The sequence below is a fragment of the Oncorhynchus clarkii genome, chromosome 7 (assembly GCF_045791955.1).
Source record: "Oncorhynchus clarkii lewisi isolate Uvic-CL-2024 chromosome 7, UVic_Ocla_1.0, whole genome shotgun sequence".
NCBI lineage: Eukaryota > Metazoa > Chordata > Actinopteri > Salmoniformes > Salmonidae > Oncorhynchus > Oncorhynchus clarkii.
The window spans coordinates 51041598-51064968 of record NC_092153.1 but is presented as its reverse complement, the minus strand read 5'-3'; the positions used below and the strand labels follow the sequence as shown (position 1 = coordinate 51064968).

General features: G+C 41.7%; 1 protein-coding gene across 2 annotated transcripts; it reads left to right on the top strand.

The window, feature by feature from the left end:
- The first annotated feature begins 396 nt into the window (after nt 1-396).
- Nucleotides 397-19492, top strand: LOC139413438 (hematopoietic progenitor cell antigen CD34-like). 2 transcript variants are annotated; one of them, XM_071160825.1, is made up of 8 exons: nt 397-608; nt 11857-11964; nt 12123-12358; nt 12883-12963; nt 14740-14860; nt 14956-15008; nt 16447-16596; nt 18181-19492. In XM_071160825.1, the coding sequence occupies exons 1-8, from the start codon at nt 521-523 to the stop codon at nt 18325-18327; spliced, it is 984 nt and encodes a 327-aa protein (XP_071016926.1). In that variant the 5' UTR covers nt 397-520; the 3' UTR covers nt 18328-19492. The 2 variants fall into 2 exon arrangements, with proteins under 2 accessions (XP_071016926.1, XP_071016925.1); XM_071160824.1 differs by having other exon boundaries at nt 453-608; nt 12120-12358.
- The last annotated feature ends 3879 nt before the right edge of the window (nt 19493-23371 follow it).

Genomic DNA, 23371 nt, shown 5'->3' with positions numbered 1-23371 from the left:
ATCTTAAAAGCGTATTTTACCTCAGTGCATCTGCATAAGGCCATTAACACACAAATGGCCCACAGTCTACCTTCCATTGTATGCAGAATGACTGCTTCCCTACAAACACTTTTAGGCGTGATCTGGGGTCACAATAGAAGTGAACAACTTCACAATGTGAAGTTATAGCCACTCATTATAGACATTTCATGTTAAGAACCACAGGCATTCTAACTTTGAATAATTAGCCAATATAATTTGTATAACAAAATAACAGATTTTCAAACTATGTTCAACTATACACCCCATTTTTCTCCTCTTCCCCCACCTTCTGCCTTACACCCCCCCCCCCCCCCCCCCCCAGTATGGGGCACTAAGGAAGGGTTAATTAACCAGTGAGAGAAGGGGTGTGGGGTTGAGCCTCAGCGAGAGAGGAGAGCCATATAAAAGTGCCAGAGCAAGAGTGGCGCTTTATCCGCCCCGCTCAAGATAGGAGGAAACCCTCCTTCTCTGTCACACATTCACACTGGACAGGAGGAGAATGTTAGCAGCAGCATCCAAAAGGAGAATGACTGAGACCCACAAAATGATAGCTTTCGCTTTGCTTTTCATCGCCACACTCCTTCACGGTAAGTAAAAATTCATACATCCATGCTTTGCAAGCTGAAGTTGAAAGAAAGCATGGCCATCTGCAGAGACAGGAAGGGTCAGGGTAGAGACTCTTCTCTTCTTTGCAGTCACTGTGCCTAGAGTATAGACTAGTCTTTACATGGCAGAATATAATTTATTGTCTGGAACATAAACACTGGAAACATGCCTGATAGCAGGCTAAACCTCCCAATCCTGTACTATCTGCGTCTGATCTATCACATTTCCTGCCAATGAGAAGAGACTTCACTTGAACTTTGAGCCATGTGTCTTTGTTCTGATGGCAACACCAAACTGCACATAAACTAACATTAGAACAATAGCAGTTATTTATGTTATACTTACTTGCATTAGACTTTTGTTGCCGTGGAGGATGACATATTGAGATAGTAATTGTTTCATCTCAAACTCATGCCATGTTCATGGGATTTATTACAGATGATGTCAATGGTAGTGGAAGTATCAGATTCTATTTCTACGAGTAGAAGACAGCTGGTTCAGCTATGGAAAGTACCTCGGTCTGAGGAACACATGCATGTAGATTAATGTTGAAAAGGAATCAGTATACAGTACCAGTCAAAAGTTTGGACACACCTACTCATTCAAGGGTTTTTCTTTATTTTGATTATTTTCTACATTGTATAGTGAAGACATCAAAACTATGAAATAACAGATATGGAATAATGTCTTAACCAAAAAAGTGTTAAACAAATCCAAATATATTTTAGATTTTAGATTCTTAAAAGTATCCACCAATTTGCATTGACGATAACTTTGCACACTCTTGGCATTCTCTCAACCAGTTTCACCTGGAATGCTTTTCCAACAGTCTTGAAGGATTTCCCACATATGCTGAGCACTTGGCTTCTTTTCCTTCACTCTGTGGGCCCACTAATCCCAAACCATCTCAATTGGGTTGAGGTTGGGTGATTTTGGAGGCCAGGTCATCTGATGCAGCACTCCACCGCTCTTCTTCTTGGTCAAATAGCCCTCACACAGCCCGGAGCTGTGTTGGGTCATTGTCCTGTTGAAAAACAAATGATAGTCCCACTAAGCGCAAACCAGATGGTATCGCTGCAGAATTCTGTGGTAGCCACAGGGCTATCTTCTGTATACCACCCTACCTTGTCACAACACAACTGATTGGCTCAAACGCATTAAGAAGGAAAGAAATTCCACAAATGTACTTTTAACAAGGCACAGCTGTTAATTGAAATGCATTCCAGGTAACTACCTCATGAAGGTGGTTGAGAGAATGCCAAGAGTGTGCAAAGCTGTCATCAAGGCAAAGGGTGGCTACTTTTAAGAATCTCAAATCTCAAATATATTTGGATTTGTTTAACACTTTTTTCATTACTATATGATTCCAAATGTGTTATTTAATAGTTTTGATGTCTTCACTATTATTCTACAATGTAGAAAACAGTCAAAAGAAAGATACAACCCTTGAATGAGTAGGTGTGTCCAAACTTTTGACTGGTATTGTATCTTACAAAATCTTAATCTTAAGAATGCGTAGACACTTACTTAATATAATTCACCATTCAATGAAAAGATGAACATCACAATGCCATGCCAAGCTCGCTGACATGAATTACTGGTACCAGAATGCCTTACAGTTGTTCCAAGCAGTGTGAGGGAGAATGCATGGGTGAAAGAGGTGGAAAAGCAACAGGAGAAGCAAGAGGTACAGTAGGGACAGAGAAACAGAGAGGGAGAAAGATGGCGAGAGTGAGAAAAGAAGGGAAAAGAACAAAGCAGTCTATAGTTTGTTTAAAGACCGTACTTCCTGGTAAGAGACAAGTTTTTTTGCTTTCAAACAAATTCATATTTATACCATTTGTTTTATCGCTGGGTGCTACCATCAACTTTAGAGATGTGGAAGAGAGAGGGCTGTATTATGTTAGCACTACGCAGAATTACTGTGGTATGCTGGACTGAGTCAGAACTAAGACACTGGCATACAGTAGCTGTAGTAGGAGGGGCTTGTGAGAGATGGGGTTAGAGAAACGATTCAAAGAGCTACAGCCAAACAGCAGGATGAGGGAATCTACTAAGGTGTTGTGGAACCCCAAAACTTGATTCAATTGTAACTTTTTACTTGTCACCTCTAAAAGTTCAATTAAACAAAACAGAGAATATATGGACTCACCTTATTACAGCTTCACATGATGAGATTGTAAATGCCTGCCGGTCTAAGTTTGAATTTGAGTAAAACCACCTTGTTTTCTTAACTGAAGTCTCTAACTAACATTTCTAGAGGTTGTGTTTGTGAACACACTACAAAGGATTTAAGCCATATGCTTTTCCTTGGTTAAGGAGGCTTACTAGTTTCAGAAAGAACTCGACCTGACCTCATGGCCTGTAATTATGTGAATCATAGATATTGTTTTAGCAACATCTACTGAACACTCACATAGGAACATGCCCAACAAAATGACGGCTGAAACCCAGCACCCAATCTGAGCAAGGGGTTGCTTGTAAATACCTACTCAAGTATACACACATTTATTTCACTAGGCAAGTCAGTTAAGAACAAATCCTAATTTACAATGGGTGGGTTAACTGCCTTGTTCAGAGGCAGAACTCAGAGATTCGATCTAGCAACCTTTCGGTTACTGGCCCAACGCTCTAACCACTAGGCTACCTGCCGCCCTGTAACAGAATTAAGCAGATTTGTTTTTATCTCAGAGACAACACATGGACTTGTGATAATAATGTTGGGCTATTCCTAATGAGAAGCAGACTGCTTTTCCACCCAGTTCTCTCCTCAGTACTTAACTATATCTTTCACCCCCCGTTTTTTGTTTAAATTGTTTTTTTTAACCAAAATAAATGAATCATTCTAAATGTAAAAGCATTCTGTTTTTTTGTTAAAGGCAAGTTCACCTTTCCATTTGAGTGTCCTGATATTGTTTAGTCCAGTCTGGACATGACTGTTATTCAATATCACCTCCAGAGGCATGTTAGTAATTAGTCTGCAGGAGATTTGAGATCTCCTTGTGATTCTCTTAGGACTGAATCTATGTCCAAACGTTTTCTTATTTACTCTGTCCAGACAGGAACAGTTAAGGTAATGTATACAGCAGTGAAACTGTAACGGACAATCGGTGGAGTGAAATACATACACAAGTAGAAACAGATGTTGTGTGTACTGAATCCTGACTGAAGTCCCCAGCACTTATGTGTCATAACCGCAGGGTGGGGCAGCCATGGGTGCAGCATTAGGGCCTGATTGAAAACATGAGATCCTTCATCCTCTTTCTGGGTTTAATGCCAGGGAAAAGATCAAATCAAATCAAATCAAATTTTATTTGTCACATACACATGGTTAGCAAATGTTAATGCGAGTGTAGCGAAATGCTTGTGCTTCTAGTTCCGACAATGCAGTAATAACCAACAAGTAATCTAACTAACAATTCCAAAACTACTGTCTTGTACACAGTGTGAGGGGATAAAGAATATGTACATAAGGATATATGAATGAGTGATGGTACAGAGCAGCATAGTCAAGATACAGTAGATGGTATCGAGTACAGTATATACATATGAGATGAGTATGTAAACAAAGTGGCATAGTTAAAGTGGCTAGTGATACATGTATTACATAAGGATACAGTCGATGATATAGAGTACAGTATATACGTATGCATATGAGATGAATAATGTAGGGTAAGTAACATTATATAAGGTAGCATTGTTTAAAGTGGCTAGTGATATATTTACATCATTTCCCATCAATTCCCATTATTAAAGTGGCTGGAGTTGAGTCAGTGTCAGTGTGTTGGCAGCAGCCACTCAATGTTAGTGGTGGCTGTTTAACAGTCTGATGGCCTTGAGATAGAAGCTGTTTTTCAGTCTCTCCGTCCCAGCTTTGATGCACCTGTACTGACCTCGCCTTCTGGATGATAGCGGGGTGAACAGGCAGTGGCTCGGGTGGTTGATGTCCTTGATGATCTTTATGGCCTTCCTGTGACATCGGGTGGTGTAGGTGTCCTGGAGGGCAGGTAGTTTGCCCCCGGTGATGCATTGTGCAGACCTCACTACCCTCTGGAGAGCCTTACGGTTGAGGGCGGAGCAGTTGCCGTACCAGGCGGTGATACAGCCCGCCAGGATGCTCTCGATTGTGCATCTGTAGAAGTTTGTGAGTGCTTTTGGTGACAAGCCAAATTTCTTCAGCCTCCTGAGGTTGAAGAGGCGCTGCTGCGCCTTCTTCACAATGCTGTCTGTGTGAGTGGACCAATTCAGTTTGTCTGTGATGTGTATGCCGAGGAACTTAAAACTTGCTACCCTCTCCACTACTGTTCCATCGATGTGGATAGGGGGGTGTTCCCTCTGCTGTTTCCTGAAGTCCACAATCATCTCCTTAGTTTTGTTGACGTTGAGTGTGAGGTTATTTTCCTGACACCACACTCCGATGGCCCTCACCTCCTCCCTGTAGGCCGTCTTGTCGTTGTTGGTAATCAAGCCTACCACTGTTGTGTCATCCGCAAACTTGATGATTGAGTTGGAGGCGTGCGTGGCCACGCAGTCGTGGGTGAACAGGGAGTACAGGAGAGGGCTCAGAACGCACCCTTGTGGGGCCCCAGTGTTGAGGATCAGCGGGGAGGAGATGTTGTTGCCTACCCTCACCACCTGGGGGCGGCCCGTCAGGAAGTCCAGTACCCAGTTGCACAGGGCGGGGTCGAGACCCAGGGTCTCGAGCTTGATGACGAGTTTGGAGGGTACTATGGTGTTGAGTTGGTTCTGGGACAGAGACAGAGATGAAGTTGGCAGGTCAGGATTCTGCTGTTTCAGAGGCAAGAGCTGCAATGCTGTGTTTATACCCCGAGGGACTAAGGTCCAATGTCACATTCCTCAGCCACTAAAAGCAGCACTTTCAGACACAAATTCCTTAGGTCCACTAGGAGAGATGTACTATAGTGTCATACACAAGAGAAACCTGAAGAGTGACTAGAATCGCCAGTAGAGTGAGGTTTTATTCAGCATCGTTCCACCTCTAAAAGCACAAGAAAAAGGATTGACACCCACCATCTCAGATTGTTCTGAAATCGTTTCTGTTAAGATTAGCATTCATGCAACATTATTTTGTTGAAATATAATTTGATCTCTGAGAAATTAAGCCAATTGATTGCACCCAAAAATTGGCCATTTTAATTTATACGATTCATATAATATTCAATAAATATAGTACCTAACATCCAATTTGGACCAAAAATATTTTAACAATGGGCAAGACATGAAGAATCTAAACAAATGGTCAAAAGCTACCGACTGAACCCCCCCCCCCCGAGCCAATCCCATCCCAACAACGAGTATATAGTATCAGTTCTCTGTCTGACAAGTAGCATAGAGCTGTGGCTCGGAGTATTGTTTCTCATCCTATGTAAGCAGCGTCATTAAATAGTACCCGCAAAACACCCGTCTCAACGTCAACAGTGAAGAGGCAACTCTAGGATGCTGGTCTTCTAGGCAGAGTTGCAAAGAAAAAGCCACATCTCAGACTGGCCAATAAAAATAAAATATTAAGATGGGCAAAAGAACACAGACAATGGAAGGAGGAACTCTGCCTAGAAGGCCAGCATCCCAGAGTCGCCTCTTCACTGTTGACGTTGAGACTGGTGTTTTGCGGGTATTATTTATTAATGAAGCTGCCAGTTGAGGACGTGTGAGGCGTCTGATTCTCAAACTTGACAATCTAATGTACTTGTCCTCTTGCTCAGATGTGCACCGGGGCCTCCCACTCCTCTTTCTATTCTGGTTAGAGACCGTTTGTGCTGTTCTGTGAAGGGAGTAGTACACAGCGCTGTACGAGATCTTCAGTTTCTTGGCAATTCCCCGCATAGAATAGCCTTCATTTCTCAGAACAAGAATAGACTGATGAGCTTCATAAGAAAGTTATTTGTTTCTGGCCATTTTGAGCCTGTAATCGAACCCACAAATGCTGATGCGCCAACTACTCAACCAGTCTAAAGGCCAGTTTTATTGCTTCTTTAATCAGAACAACAGTTGTTAGCTGTGCTAACATAATCGCAAAAGGGTTTTCTAATGATCAATTAGCCTTTTAAAATGTCAAACTTGGATTAGCTAATATAACGTGCCATTGGAACACAGGAGTGATGGTTGCTGATAATGGGCCTCTGTACGCCTATGTAGATATTCCATTAAAAACCAGCCGTTTCCAGCTACAATAGTCATTTACAACATTAACCATGTCTACACTGTATTTCTGATCAAGTTGATGTTGTTTTAATGGACAAAATATTTGCTTCTCTTTCAAAAACAAGGACACTTCTAAGTGACCCCAAACTTTTGAGCGGTAGTGTATATACATATTAACACCTGCTCTTTCGATGACAGTACACTGACTAGGTGAATCCAGGCAAAAGCTATGATCCCTTAAATCCACTTTAATCAGTGTAGATGAAGGGGAGGAGACAGGTTAAATAAGGAATTGTTAGCCTTGAGACATGGATTGTGTATGTGTGCCATTCAGAGTGTCAATGTGCAAGACAAAATATTTAAGTGCCTTTGAACGGAGTATGATATTAGGTGTCAGACAACACCTTGTAGAGTCCAAGTCCGACAAATTGAGGCTGTTCTGATAGCAAAAGGGCGTGCAACAGAATATTAGGAAGGTGTTCTCAGTGTTAATACAGTGCCTTCAGAAAGTATTCACACCCCTTGACTTTTTACACATTTTGTTGTGTTACTAGGTGGGATTAAAATTGATTTAATTGTCATTTTTTTGTCAACGATCTACACAAAATACTCTGTCAAAATGGAATAAAAATGTGAACAATTGTAAAAAATAAAATTATAATAATAATTTTTAAAAAATAACACAAATATACTGTATCTTGATTAGATAAGTATTCAACCCCTTGAGTCAAGACCTTTGGCAGCGATAACATCTGCGATTACAGCACATTATACATTTTTTATTCTTCAAGCTCTGTCAAGTTGGTTGTTGATTATTGCTAGACAGTCATTTTCAAGTCTTGCCATAGATTTTCAAGACGATTTAAGACACAACTCTAGTTAGGCCACTCAGGAACATTCAATGACATCTTGGTAAGCAACTCCAGAGTATATTTGGCCTTGTGTTTTAGGTTATTGTCCTGCTGAAAGGTGAATTTGTCTCACAGTTTCTGTTGGAAAGAAGACTGAACCTGGTTTTCCCCTAGGATTTTGCCTGTACTTAGCTCTATTCCTTTTATTTTATCCTAACAAACTCTAGTCTATGCTGATGACAAGCATACTCATAACATGATGCAGCCACCACCATGCTTGAAAATATGAAGAGCGGTACTCAGTGATGTGTTGTGTTGGATTTGTCCCAAACATAATACTGTGTATTCAGGACATAAAGGGAATTTCTTTGTCACATTTTTTGCAGTTTTACTTTAGAGCCTTGTTGGAAACAGGAAGTTAGAAAAGACACCTGTGTCTTTGTAGTGACTGGGTGTATTGATACACCATCCAAAGTGTAATTAATAACTTCACCATGCTCAACGGGATATTCAAAATCTGCTTCTTTTATTTTAACCTTCTTTGCGAGGCATTGGAAAACCTCCCTGGCTTTTGTGGTTGAATCTGTGTTTGACATTCACTGCGTGACTGATGGACCTTACAGATCATCTGTAGGGTACAGAGATAAGTTAGTCAGAAAAAAATCATGTTAAACACTATTGTTGCACACAGAGTGAGTCCATGGAACTTATTAAGTGACTTGTTATGCAAATTTGTACTCCTGAACTTATTTAGGCTTGTCAAAACAAAGGGTTTGAGTACGTATTGACTCGAGACATTTCATTTTTTCATTTTTAATGAATTTGAACAAATTTCTAAAAACATAATTCCACTTTGACAATATGGGGTATTGTGTGTAGGCCAGTGACACAAAATCGAAATGTTATCAATTTTAAATTCAGGCTGTAACACAACAAAACGTGGAAAAAGTCAAGGGGTGTAAATACTTTATAAATTCTCTGTATATATTTTTTTACGAAGTCGCTTAAACGAGATCCTAAGTCATTCAAACAAGATAATTCGTAGTCTCCTCTTTTTTTGCCTTGGGCTTCAGGGCATCCATTAGTAAACACAATTAAACTGCCACAAAACTGCAGGAAAAACCAAACTCAAGTGACACCTGTATTAACAGTTGCTAGCCTACGTATACCAGTGTGAGAACCTCCCTCAGTACTGTTGACTCATCTGTTTATACAGCACGCTGACTGTTTGACACCTGCTCATCATACGGATTTAGCCAATCCAATCAATGCAACACACAGCATTCAACACACTGCAACAACTGACTGTAAATGTTAAATTCCACAAGCAAACACGGTGGAAAGACAGTCGGAAATGTCCAACCTAGTGATACAGTAGCTTATCCAAAACCCTGCCAATTATTCTACACACTTTTATTTTAGAATGGCTATGACCTGTTCTTGCTTGGACAAGACTTATGTGGCTTTAACCAGAAAACAACAATGTGTTACTGTATGGAGAAATGACAGGGAGGGAGGAGAGAGTCGTAATGAGATCTACAGAATTATCATAATGCCTAGTGGGTGAGGTAATGACGTTGTGTGAGAGGAGTGGAAAGGGAAAGGAGGGGGCCGTTAGTATCTCAGTAAACATGTTCAATCTCAGGAAAAAGGGAGTCAGACGCATGACTTATTAGTGTTTTTATACCAGTACTATCTATGCCAGTTTAGTCTATTAAACATACACTGCCCGGCATGGTATCCACTGTATTAGCACTGTCCGTAGTAGCTGACAACAGTAGCATTCACTAGTATAAACTATTAAGTCTGGCACTTCACGTAAAACAGGCTTTCACCTCAGAGGGCCTGATGGGTAGAAGTAGTAAAATAACACATTTTTGGAGAAAAAGTATTAATTCAATATCACTGTGAGGGCACAATTTCAGTAAACAGTAGTATATTTCAGCAAGGAGTTCAGATGTTTAACAGGCTAGCTAGATGGGAACTTAATTCACCTAGATGATTTGATATTGTGTATTCTACTGACTAATGAGTCTGAAACGGGCACTGGTGTTGTCTAGGGAAGCACAGCTCTCCTATTACTTCTTCGTAGCATATGAGAGCTGGGACTGAGATGGAGTCAGTATCAAATCCCATTAGTCTAAAAGACATGGCCATCCCCATGTAAGGGTATCAGTGATATATCAAGACCCCCATTCAAAAGCCCCCACTTACAGGCACAGACGGGCACAAGGGTCTTATATTTCACTTTAAAACTTGCCATGGCGTTTATATGCCCATGGTTTCACCCTGTTGGAGGATAATGGTGTTACACACTGGAGAGATATCCTTACCCTCTTTTAGCAGTGAGTGGCACCTCTCTTATAGCATAACACCTGGCAAAGAAGACTTTAGACAAACCATATTTGATGGTTGGTTTATTGAAATATCAAATGCTTCAAGGGTTTAGAAATTATAAGTTCGTTTTCGAGAGTGTGAAAGCGGTGCAGGTGTTATACTGGAACAAATATAAACGCAACATGCAACAATTTCAAAATATTTACTGAGTTATAGTTCATATGAGGAAATCAGTCAATTGAAATAAATTCATTAGGCCCTGGACTTTACATGACTGGGAATACAGATATGCATCTGTTGGTCACAGATACCTTAAAAACAAATGGGGCTCACAATGGGCAACAGAATCTCATCACTGTTTTTGTATGCATTCAAATTGCCATCAATCAAATGCAATTGCATTCGTTGTCCATAGCTTATGCCTGCCCGTACCATAAGCCCACTGCCATCATGGGACACTCTGTTCACATTGTTGAACATCAGCAAACCGCTGGCCCACACGACACCATCCACACGGTCTGCAGTTCTGAGGCTCATGAAACATGGGACAAACACGTTACATGTTGCATTTATGTGTTTGTTCAGTGTATATTAATCCACATGAGTTAGTTAAGATTCTTACTTCTTCAAAACGACTTATCTGTCCAGCCACATGGCTAACTGGGTATGAGGACATGAATGCACATACTAAGACTTTAAAGAGTGTAATAATATAACTCCCATTTCCAGTAAATGACACAGTGACAAGAGAACGTTTATTTGCACTGGGGCCGTGTTCCCACGCATCCAAGACATCTACTTGAAACAGTTACTGAGGAAGTCCCGCAGCATCATCAAGGACCCCACTCATGAGCTGTTCACTCCCTTACCATCGGACAGACGGTATCGGAGCATGGTCTGCCACAGTTTCTATCTAAAAGCCAGCAGACTGCTATACACTTGAACTGGACTGGGGACCTGCACTGACTCTCCGTCCCTTAACACACATGCATGCTCACACACACTCATGCTACACACACACACACACACACACACACATCACAATTGCTGCTACCAGACTCTTATTTACTATTGCTAATAGTGCACAATTTAAAACACTTGGCCCACAATCCCCCCCTTTCTGATACACGTGTAAACATTGTACTATAAATTGTGCCTTCCTGTATTATACTGATGCTAAGATGTTTATTCTATTCTACTGAGCCATTTACTTTGTTGGCATTCTTGTATTTTATTATTGTTGAGAAGGAGCCTGCAAGTAAGCATTTCATTGGACGGTGTCTACCATGTTTATCCTGTACATGAGACTAATAAGACTAGAAACTTGAGCTTGGAACAGGCTGAGCTGAAGACTTATCCTACATTTAGGCTATTAATTACAGGCCCTTCTTTAGGGCTGCATGGGGCCTAATTTATTTCAGGTCAGGCCCTGGGTGGAATCTATTAGAGACGGGCACCATTAGTTTAACACAAACACCTCACTCTAGATTACATTCACAGCCCATGAGACCCCCCCCCCCCCCCCCCCCCTAATACCAGCATATATTGGTGTGGCAGGATTGCTATCAGTTATGCTAGTCCAGGTGCTAAGTCAAGTCTGTTAGCACACATGCTGTATAATTAATGTGGTGATATAAGCCAGGATAGGTCTGGGCTCAGTTGAGCATAGCATGGAAATTCAATGTCATGTAAAAGTCAATACAAATGACCATGTAGCTTGGTGTAAATTAGAATAGCAACCCTCAAGATAAGTGACACAGAAGACTCTACTCTTTCAGGATTGGACATCATTGTTGTGACAAAGTTGTCATAGTAGCTACAGTACATGTTGGGATGCAAGTGTTATACTATAAGTTATCCAATTGTTGTTCTCTTCCAGGTGGCGTAGTTGCAGAATATGAGGTTGTTACTGGGCTCACACGGCCAGTGAATGATGCTGGAGTCATTCGTGGGGATGACATTGATACTACACAACTCTCAGATGAAGGTAAGACACTTATCCATTAGCAGATTATCTCCACAGAGCCACTATGGGTGTTGCTGTATTTATATACCGTCCTATAGGCTCATCCCATCATTTTTTTGTCAACAATGAATTAAATACAATTGGACATAGGCCTAAAACCCTAACCCTTTTTTCAGAAGCAGATACACCCTTTTTCCAGATCATTGTATTCCCCAGTATTCCTGGACTGGACCTCTCAGACATTTTAGATGACACCACAGCGGCTCCAGTCACCAAGGTGGTAGAGGAGACCACAGACATGAGGGAGGCCACAGGGAAGGCTGGTGAAGCAGCAACCACAGACGATGACCAGGAGACCCAGGCTCCCCAGCAGATTCTGACCTCCCAGTCAAGTGACATGGTGCTCATTCCAGAGGTAATCCTAGAGTGCAGTGACAATACCATCCAAATTGGGCCTCCCGAGTGGCGCAGCGGTCTAAGGCACTGCATCGCAGTGTCACTACAGTCCCGGGTTCAATCCTGGGCGATATCGCTGCTGGCCGTGACCGGGAGACCCATGATGCGGCACACAATTGGCCCAGTGTTGTCTGGGTTAGGGGAGGGTTTGGCCGGTCGCGATGTCCTTGTCCCATTGCGCTCTAGTGACTCCTTGTGGCGAGCCAGGCACATGCACGCTGACTTCAGTCACCAGTTGTTACGGTGTTTCCTCTGACACATTGGTATGGCTGGCTTCTGCGTTAAGCATGCACTGTGTTGCAGCGATGGGACAAGACTAACTACCAATTGAATATCACAAAATTGGGGAGAAAAAGGGGTAAAAAGTACAAAAAAATTATAAGATTACTTGTATTTTTTATACCATCCAAATCACCCAATCCAAGTACAGAATGAATGACACACACTCTAGTCTAACTGAAGTGGTCTGGTCTCTCTCCACAGGCTGGTGTGATGTGTGTTGATAAACAAGCGGTCCAGGACAGAGATGCAGTGAGTCTGAAACTAAAGGCCTCGTCCAGCTGTGTAAGTACTGTCCACGCCACAGGTATGCACACACATGTATGGACACACACCTCACCAAAAGAAAAGCCACTGCCTTCCTGATCTGACATTCAGGAAACCCTCTTGGCAGCAGTGTCCACCTCAGTTCAAACTGTATCCAGAGGGTTGTCTCAAGGTGGAAAATGTGAGCGGAAGCTAAGATGGTCAGAGTAAGAAGTTAGATGATTGGGTCTTGAAGCAAAATCATAACAGGAAAAAGGAAAATGAGTTTGTTTACAGAGATGCCACTTTCTATTTGCCCCTTTTCAAATCATTGCTCATGAGCTAAGAAGGAAATTCCTCTTCATTAATCAGCAGTGATTAATATGTCTCCAGTGGGCAGTTTTCAAGGAGGCAAGTGGCACACCAGCCCTTCTCCTCCCTAGTTATGCCTGCCAGGTGAGGAGGGGGAGTCAAAATAGTTTGTTACAACTCAAGGTATGCCTTCAGGAGAGAGGTCCAGAGAGAGCGAGAAGAACGTGTCGAAAGGTTTGGCGTGAAGGGAGGCTGGGCGGTGGTGGGGCTGCTGTAGCGTATGTATCAAAGTGATTCCTCAGCGTCTAGGGGCAGTGCCGGTTGGGCTAACAGGTATTCCGCTCCGTGCAGGTCGGGCCAGGTAAAGGAAGGGATGTCTGGCATTTCTCAGCTGTGTCTGTCTGCCTGCCGTCTGGAGCTCCAGATCCTCTGATCTCAGTCAAGATTAAATTGTATTAAATGGTTCCCTGGAATAGAGGAGTCTCCCATTAAGAGGCCTATGTAAACTATGTAACAGTATTGAATGGGACCGAGCTCCCCCCACTCTTTCTCCATTTAGGCTTGCATGGGAAAGCCCCTGCCGCATGGCATGTAATCAGTGACACGCTCACTCTTACACCAGATTAAGCGTTATGACTTGATTGGCTTCATCCGGGTTAGACACCACATTTCCTTTAATGTGGGGGATCTTAATGACACATCCATGTATGTTTCCAATTATATGAGGATCATATTTAGATTATTATTATTTTTTTTAAATCAATTATAAACAAATTACTGATGAATACTGATACAATTCTGAGGTAAATGGTGCGCTACACAATATAGCTGCATCAGGGGCTGGAGGCAAAACATGTTTACCTTGAGCTCACAGCAACTACTCAAACTTCTAATAGAACATTCCTGAATGATAACATAAAGTAGGCTAGCAAATATATGTCATCCAATGACCCCTCACTTCTAACCCCTTACAGAGAGTACTCGAAAATAAGTTGATTCAGGGAAAAGAGAAGTGAATAAAACTGTTTTCAACATAAAGATTATAGTTTGTGTGCTGTACATGAATTATATTCTACATGCTCTGAGTGCCATAGCAGATGAGGCCTTGAGAGCGGTCTAGTTTCCTTGGCAGAGCCCGTGAGCTTTGTAATGAGGCCAGCTGTCCACTCTGGGGCTGGGATCAAGGGTTTGAGCAGAGCTGTCTGTGGGGGCTGGTGGCTCTATTTGGATCATGTTACATGGGGTGGAGTATAATTGCACAAGGTTTTGGTATCATTTTTTGGCTTATGGGAAAGAAAGAAAGATGGGATGAGGTAGGTTCCTCTCAGGGTATACATTTCTAAAAGAGCCATAGTTGTGAATGTGTATGCACATTAATGTACTGTATGTGAGCACATTTCGGGAAGACAATTCCCACTTCAGTCATCTAAATGACAAGGACTAAACAGAGGTTCTGTAGCCCCAAGTGCAAACACTTTATTAATCCAACTAGTCTTTCCACAGGAAGAGACCAGGTCTAAAATTGAAAGTGTTCTGGAGCACCTGTGTGGGGTCGACTGTAAACTGGAGGTCTTTCAGGAGGACAACTCTAATGAAATCCTGATCTTTGGCCAATACGTAGAAGGTTAGTCTCCTCCTCTGCTTTTTAATTATGTGGGATGACTCTGATAGTCTGTTGTTGAAAAAATATTAACCAAATCACATGTTCTCTTCTAACAGCTGATGCTAAAGGAATGGCAGAGAAGTTCAACAATGACAATATAAAAGACAAGGTAGAGTCTCACGTCTCTTTATTTCTAATTAAATACCAGGAAAACAACACATTATTCCAATTCCAAGTTCACAGAATTCACACCACGTACACGTCCATGCCTGAGTCATGAGAAAGACATTATGTTCAGTGGCCACTGCAGTCACACCTACAATAAAGGGCTTTAATTTGTGCACAGTGGTAAGTGAGGTAAAGTCACAGTGCTGATTTGGCTCCTGATCTAACCACAGTGAAATAAACAAGGAGACACGCCTCCACCACAGACATGATTCCTCACTCACGGCTCCAAGCTGCCGGGAAGATGTTGCATGACAAACAGAAGAAGAAAAAAAAAACTTTTTTTCCCCGGTGGACATGGTGTTCCCAGCGGGAATGAGGAACGGGTGATCCTTCTCATGCTCCCTCCAACCATGTTGTCCTTTTGACATTAGACACTCTGTGCTCCATCTCTACACCCGCTCTTACACCCCTTGCAGCACTAAAAACAGTTTAGTGAGCTGCACCCAGCCACACTTTTCTCATTATGTTGGTCAGTCAGTTCAATGGCACCTTTGTGTTCAGACTTTGCTGTGGAGGGTTGGGAGATTATGCCCTTTCTCCACTCAGTCAGTTATCTCTATACTGTATAGCCTTACGATAGCCCTGGGTACAGAAAGCCTATAGTCATCCTCTACATCAGGGATGGGCAACTTTGATGGGGGCCACAAAAAAGCACAACTCATTATGTGGGTCTGCGTTTGTAGTTTTACAGCTATTTTACTGCAGTTCTACACACTTTACCATAGGGTGGAGGTAAATGTTTGCAGTTTTTAACATGATAACTGATGATCAAATGGGCAGTACCCTGGTTAGTAATTCAACCATGCTTACCACAAGTTTAGATAGCTGGCCACTAAACTAATTTACCAATCTAAAATAAAATTGCTGACATAGGCTAATTGAGTTTTATTTGTTTTATTTTAATTTCACCTTTATTTAAGCAGGTAGGCCAGCTGAGAACAAGTTCTCATTTACAACTGCGACCTGGCCAAGATAAAGCAAAGCAGTGTGACAAAAACAACACAGTTACACATCCAAATTTTAAAATTGCACCTTGTATATTCTATTATTCTAACTCTCAACAGGAAGTTGAGACCCCGCCAGTTGCCTATCCCGGCTCTACAGTCTAGGGGTAAAATATCCTGATCCAGATGGCATCAGAGGTCCTGCTATTACTAGTGACAGTATACAATCTATACCAGAAAAATGTAGATGACTGCTGTAATTCACACAGGGTATTTTGTAAGAAAGACCATGTATAGTTCCAGCCATGCAGGGATTGTGGATTCTTTGCTTGTAAAACTATTTAGAACGTTTTTCCCCGTCCCCCCTGCGTCCCCCTCACATTTATGAAAACCCTGAATTCCTGATATTAACGTGTATAACTCTCGTCTCTCCAGATTGATTTTGAGGAAGCTGTTCCTCGCTGGGGGAAGAACTCCAAGCTAGTGCTGGTCTCCCTGCTGCTCACTGGACTGCTCCTGGCTATTCTTCTCATCGCAGGCTACTACCTGAAAACCCACCGCCCACCAACCAAGGGAGCGAGACTGGTGAGTGGTCATGATATGAGAGAGACACATAGAAAGCTAAAACTGTAAAGGACCAAGTTCACTGGGAAGACTGGGTGGTTGATGCACATCTTGCTTGTCTATTTAAAATGTTATGACTGGATTTAAGGTGAGGTTATCCTTTGGTTGCTTCCTCACTCAAACCCACACTCACATAAACAGCTCTAAGTCTTCTCTGCTGTTTCTATTTCATCCTCATACCAGGTGGCCACAAGTTAAAAAAAATTATCTCCTACAAAAGCCTCATGAGATTCTCCGAAATAGATTTCATAAGGGCCACACCCATATGCTGGTTTAGACAAAATGATGTGGCACTGCCTTCCTTTGGCGTCTTCTTTTCACAGTCAATTGTCATACGCATCGCATAAACTAACCTCAATCTCATCTGATTGACACAAACATTCCTAACCTCAGCCCAGACTCCCTATCTCCACCATACAGTTGACTTAGTTGACTTAAATAACGCTGGAAAGGGTTACAAAAGTATCTCTAAAAGCCCTGATGTTCATCAGTCCACGGTAAGACAAATTGTCTACAAATAGAGAAAGTTCAGCACTGTTGCTACTCTCCTGAGGAGTGGCCATCCTGCAAAGATGACTACAAGAGCACAGCGCAGAATGCTCAATGAAAAATCCTAGTCTCAGCTAAAGACTTACAGAAATCTCTGGAACATGCTAACATCTCTGTTGACGAGTTTACTATATGTAAAACACTAAACAAGAATGGTTTTCATGGAAGGACACCACGGAAGAAGCCACTGCTGTCCAAAAAAAAAACATTGCTGCACGTCTGAAGTATGCAAACGAGCACCTGAATGTTCCACAGCACTACTGGCAAAATATTCTGTGGACAGATGAAACTAAAGTCGAGTTGTTTGGAAGGAAGGAACACAACACTATGTGTGGAGGAAAAAAAGGCACAGCACACCAACATCAAAACCTCATTCCCAACTGTAAAATATGGTGGAGGCAGCATCATGGTTTGGGGCTGATTTGCTGCCTCAGGGCCTGGACAGCTTGCTACAGTATCATTGACAGAAAAATGAATTCCCATGTTTAAGCAGAATTCCTCCTGAACGTTGTGCAGGTCTGATCCGCTTGGTTGAGGTTATTGCTGCCAAAGGAGGGTCAAACAGTTATTAAATACAAGGGTTCACATACTTTTCCACCCTGCACTGTGAATGTTTACACAGTGTGTTCAATAAAGACATGAAACCTATAATTGTTTGTGTGTTATTAGTTTAAGCAGACTGTATTTGTCTATTTTTGTGACTTAGATGAAGATCAGATCAAATGTTATGACCAATTGATGCAAAAATCCAGGTAATTCCAAAGGGTTCACATACTTTTTCTTGCTACTATATAAAACATGTCCTAAACTCAATACTCAGTGCAAACTGTATGTGATGTGCCGTTGTTTGCTATTCCTTCAGTTGAATCTGTACTGTTATCACAATATTTCAGTACTAAGTCCAAGCTCTATACCGCTTAACACTTATGACGCATCCCAGCCTGCCATCAATGTTTATTTAATTGAATCTATATGGTTCCTCTGTTGTGCCTGCAGGCCGAAGAGGGTTTCCAGGTGGATGAGGAGAACCAGGCCAACACCCTGGTGTCTGTGGCCCCTCTGCAACCACAGGAGCCCCTGGACAAGCCCCCCACCAACGGCCACTCCGCCACCCAGACCCCTGTTGCCGACACCGAAATGTGAACAAGCTCTGAAGGACACCCCCACCGCCCCATTCCTCCATCACCACATTCCCAATACCTCTCCCCCTTCGAGTTACCTGGGGATACTGCACTCTGACACGGACACAGATTCAACATCCAACCCCACCTGATCCAACCCTCCACCCCCAGGATGATGACAATGAGGAAACTGATGACGACGATGTCTGTAATGTGAAGAACAGATTGTGATCACTGGCCTCTATTAGGTTTCAGTAGCGTCAGAGAAGGAGCCTAAACTCAGTTTGGGGGACTGGACAGCTGGGACACAGACTGCAGTCCAGAAACAATAATCACAGCAAAGAAAGGGCAACAGATCACCAAAATTGACAGTTTGTGTTTCCAAATTCAAGCATAAATCAAGGTATATGCTATATCTTAAACACTTGCAGATCTGAAATGTACTCATTTGAACTAGCTTTAGCATTGTAGTTTAAAGTATTGATTGCTTGGTTCATTTGTTTGTATGATCTTATGTGATTGTTTGCTTGACTCGCCTGTTCAAGGTAAGAAGTCAAATTTGGGTAACAGAAGTGGAGAAAGAGTGATTCAATTAATGGAGATAATTTGAACCATTGAAGAGGTTGAATAGGCAGCTTTAAAATAAGTATCGATATGACTGGCTAGTGCAGAGCTCAGAGTTGAATCCTGTTGCCGTTAATCAAGGCCTGTCATAAATTGTGTGAGGGGCTGCCGTATGTTTGTTTCAGAATTATGTACAGTAGGCTTAGTGTGTCACTATTTATCAAGACAAACTTTCTATTGTACAGTTTTTTAAACATGTTTTTTCTGTTCTGACTTACCACTGTGTCTTTGAGAATGTTGAACCAGGTACTTATTTTATCATTCAGGAAAACAGACTGATCAAATTCGCCCACAAAACTTGTCTATAATATTAGTCTCTATGGTGCACTGCCGCTAGATTTTTGACAAAACCCCTAAACATATTCAACATTTCAAAGACACTTTATGTCCTCAATGAATCAGTCCATCATGAAACATACATGCATGGATGAAAGTGAAGCTGTATTTTAGCTATTGTTTTTTTAAGGACTGATTGTTTTCATACAATATTGCATGTGTACATATGCCCTTTTTCTCGGTTTGTAATATCTGTGTCCCACATAAATTGCGATTGTGTCAATGTTGCTACTGTTTCTTTGTCTTTCTGACCATGTCACAAAGCATGGCACACACTTCCATCTCTTTATAGACCCCATATGAGGAACAGCGAAGGCATTATTCAAATGAGGTTCTTATGACACCTACAACTGTTTTGGGCTTCTTTAAAAAAAACATCTTTATGAACCAAATGTTTAATGTGCAATCAAAAAGGTATCAAAGGCTATAAAAAAAAAATTCTCAACTAGATACAGTTTACAGTATTAACTAGCATTGCCTGATGAACTTACCACAGATGACATTATTTTGGACATTGCAATATCTGACAGTGTATGCTAACCATGTACATTTCTATACCATTCATCTAATACCATTCTAGATATCATATGACAGCCACAAATGTTTGTTTATGGTCATGGAGATGACGTGTGTTAATTGTTGCTGCAGAGTCCATACAGAAATAGATCTACCCTATTCTATGGGGAACTGACGAGCATCTGTGGTACAGGGATAGCCTGATAGTTAGTGGGCCTGCCCTCGTACAGGTGTAGGATTTTAAATTTGATCACCCTGTTGCAGGAGAACTTTCAAACTTGTAGTATATTTGAGGTTTAAAAGGCTTCTGAAGTTTGTAATTTCCACTTTGAAATTTCAGACATGATTTCCCTTACGAAAAATGTATCATCCCCTACAACAATGTCCATTAATTATAATCCACATTTCCTGTTGCTGCAGGATTCTTTTCCTGCTGTAGCAAACTGGTTTAAATTAAGATCCTACATCTGTACTATAAAAGTTCTTACATCAGGCTTTAAGTAGATCCCTATGGACCAGGGAACAACTATGGGTGTTAATGTTTAAATCAACAGGGAGGTGTATGCAGAGCAACCCCTGCACAATGTGTACTGTACAGAAGTCATAGGAAGTATTCTGCCCTAATGCATTCTTATTTCGACATGAAACCCATCACTGGTGTGCTTGGCCAAAGAACTCTATTATATTCAATGTCATCTGACCAGAGCACTAGTTCCAATCCAAGTGCCAAAGCTGTTCAGCAAACTCCAGACGGTGCCATGATCAGATGACATGAAAATAGAGCTCTTTAGCCACTAACACCAGTGGTGGGTTTCAAATTTTAAAAAACTGAAGCATATTCAGAAAGGTACCTCATACCTACTGTAAAATATGGTGGTGGATCTTTGATGTTATTGGGATATTTTGCTTCCACTGGTCCCGGGGAACTTGTTAAGGTCAACGGCATCATGAACTTTACAAGGTACCAGGACATTTCAGCCAAAAACCTGGTAGCCTCTGCTAGGAGGCTGAAACTTGGCCGCAAGTGGATCTTCCAGCAAGACAACCACAAGCACACATCAAAATACACAAAGAAGGGTCCTCCCGAGTGGCACAGTGGTCTAATGCACTGCATCGCAGTGTTAGCTGTGCCTCTAGAGATTCTGGGTTTGAGTCCAGGCTCTGTCACAGCCGGCCGCGACCGGGATTTCCATGGGACGGCGCACAATTTGCCCAGTGTCATCCGGGTTAGGGGAGGGTTTGGCCGACAGGGATGCCCTTGTCCCATCGCGCACTAGCAACTCCTGTGGTGGGCCGTGCGCAGTGCACGCTGACACGGTGTTTCCTGCTGCAGCTGGCTTCCGGGTTAAGTGAGCATTGTGTCAAGAAGCAGTGCGGTTTGGTTGGGTTGTGTTTTGGAGGACACACGGCTCTCGACCTTCGTCTCTACAGAGTCCGTACGGGAGTTGCAGTGATGAGACAAGATTTTAATGACCAATTGGATACCATGAGAAGGTGGTAAAAGTAACAAAAAAATTAAATACACAAAAAGGAATTATAAATTGACCACAAAATCTAAAATGTTCAATGGCCATCTCAGTCTCCAGACTTGAACCCCATTGAAAACCTGTTATTTGAATTAAAGATCACAGTCCATAAGAGTAGACAAAGGATATCAAGGATCTGGAAATATTCTGTGTGGAGGAATGGTCTAAGATCCCTACCCAATGTGTTCTCCAATCTCATAAAAACATTTGAGAAAAAGGCTCAGTCCTGTTATCCTTGCAAGGTGAGGTATTGTAAGGTTTTGAAAACAGGGGTGCCAATAATCTTAAGAAAAAAGTATTACTTCTTTAAACAACAAAAAAACATTTGAGAAATTGCATTAGGATAAAATAATATAATTTCCTTTATTTTGTTGCATACAAAGCTCAGTAGTTTTGTATGATTTATTTTATAATGTATTTTTTGCTCATCTTTATCAAGGGTGCCAATCATTTTGAACCTGACTGTAAATATAGTTAAAATCATACAACAAAGTTAAACTGTCCATATAAAGAAAAACAACACCTGGAATATCCCTCGTCATACATACCATGTGGTATTGCATAAATCTATACTGCTTAAACAAAAGCGTCGTAAAGTGATTAGTCCGAGTTTGCTAATGTACCACTATCTAGGAAGTCAATTAATCTCAAAGGAAAATCAGAGAGTGGTCTAACTAAATCTAATTTATCAAAGTATGTTTCATTAGGGAGCGGTCTGCTGTGGGTCTAATCCAATCCCATGGTTTTTTACAGCTCAAACTGATTACTTCAAATTCATATGATGGATAATTTTCTATTTCAGATGCAACAATTAGTGTAGGCCTATTGGGTAGCTCTTACAGATAGGAAAATGTATCTTGTTGTACCCCACCATTACATACAGTTGAAGTCGTAAGTTTACATACACTTAGGTTGGAGTCATTAAAACTCGTTTTTCAACCACTCCACAAATTTCTTGTTAACAAACTATAGTTTTGGCAAGTCGGTTAGTGAATGAACTTATCCCCTGCAGCAGAGGTAACTCTGGGTCTTTCCTTTCCTGTGGCAGTCATCATGAGAGACAGTTTCATCCACTTTGTGCATGACACTAGTAATTCTTCCAACAATTGTTTACAGACAGATTATTTCACTGTATCACAATTCCAGTGGGTCAGAAGTTTACATACACTAAGTTGACTGTGCCTTTAAACAGCTTGGGAAATTCCATAAAATGATGTCATGATTTTAGAAGCTTCTGATAGGCTGATTGACATCATTTGAGTAAATTTGAGGTGTACCTGTGGATGTATTTCAAGGCCTACCTTCAAACTCAGTGCCTCTTTGCTAGACATCATGGGAAAATAAAAATAAAATCAGCCAAGACCTTCTCCACAAGTCTGGTTCATCCTTGGGAGCAATTTCCTAATGCATGAAGGTACCACGGTACCCATGGTAAACACCATGGGACCACGCAGTCGTCATACCACTCAGGAAGGAGACGCGTTCTGTCTCCTAAAGACGAAGTACTTTGGTGCAAAAAGTGCAAATCAATCCCAGAACAACAGCAAAGGACCTTGTGAAGATGCTGGAGGAAACAGGTACAAAAGTATCTATATCCACAGTAAAATTAGTCCTATATCGACATAACCTGAAAGGCCGCTCAGCAACAAAGAAGCCACTGCTCCAAAACCACCATAAAAAAGCAAGACTACGGTTTGCAACTGCACATGAGGACAAAGATCATACTTTTTGGAGAAATGTCCTCTGGTCCAATGGAACAAAAATAGAACTGTTTGGCCATAATGACCATTATGTTTGGAGGACAAAAGGGGGAGGCTTGCAAGCCAAAGTACACCATCCCAACCGTGAAGCACGGGGTGGCAGCATCATGTTGTGGGGGTGCTTTGCTGCAGGAGGGACTGGTGCACTTCACAAAATAGATGGCATCACGAGGGAGGAAAAGTATGTGGATATATTGAAGCAACATCTCGAGACATCAGTCAGGAAGTTAAAGCTTGGTCGCAAATGGGTCTTCCAAATGGACAATGACCCCAAGCGTACTTCCAAAGTTGTGGCAAAATACTA

Bases quoted from the DNA above. Each gene is read 5' to 3' on its own strand.
- LOC139413438 (XM_071160824.1), top strand. From the start codon at position 521: ATGTTAGCAGCAGCATCCAAAAGGAGAATGACTGAGACCCACAAAATG. The intron at 12,964-14,739 runs GTAAGTACTGTC...GTCTTTCCACAG, and splicing joins TAAAGGCCTCGTCCAGCTGT to GAAGAGACCAGGTCTAAAAT. The intron at 15,009-16,446 runs GTAGAGTCTCAC...TCGTCTCTCCAG, and splicing joins ATGACAATATAAAAGACAAG to ATTGATTTTGAGGAAGCTGT.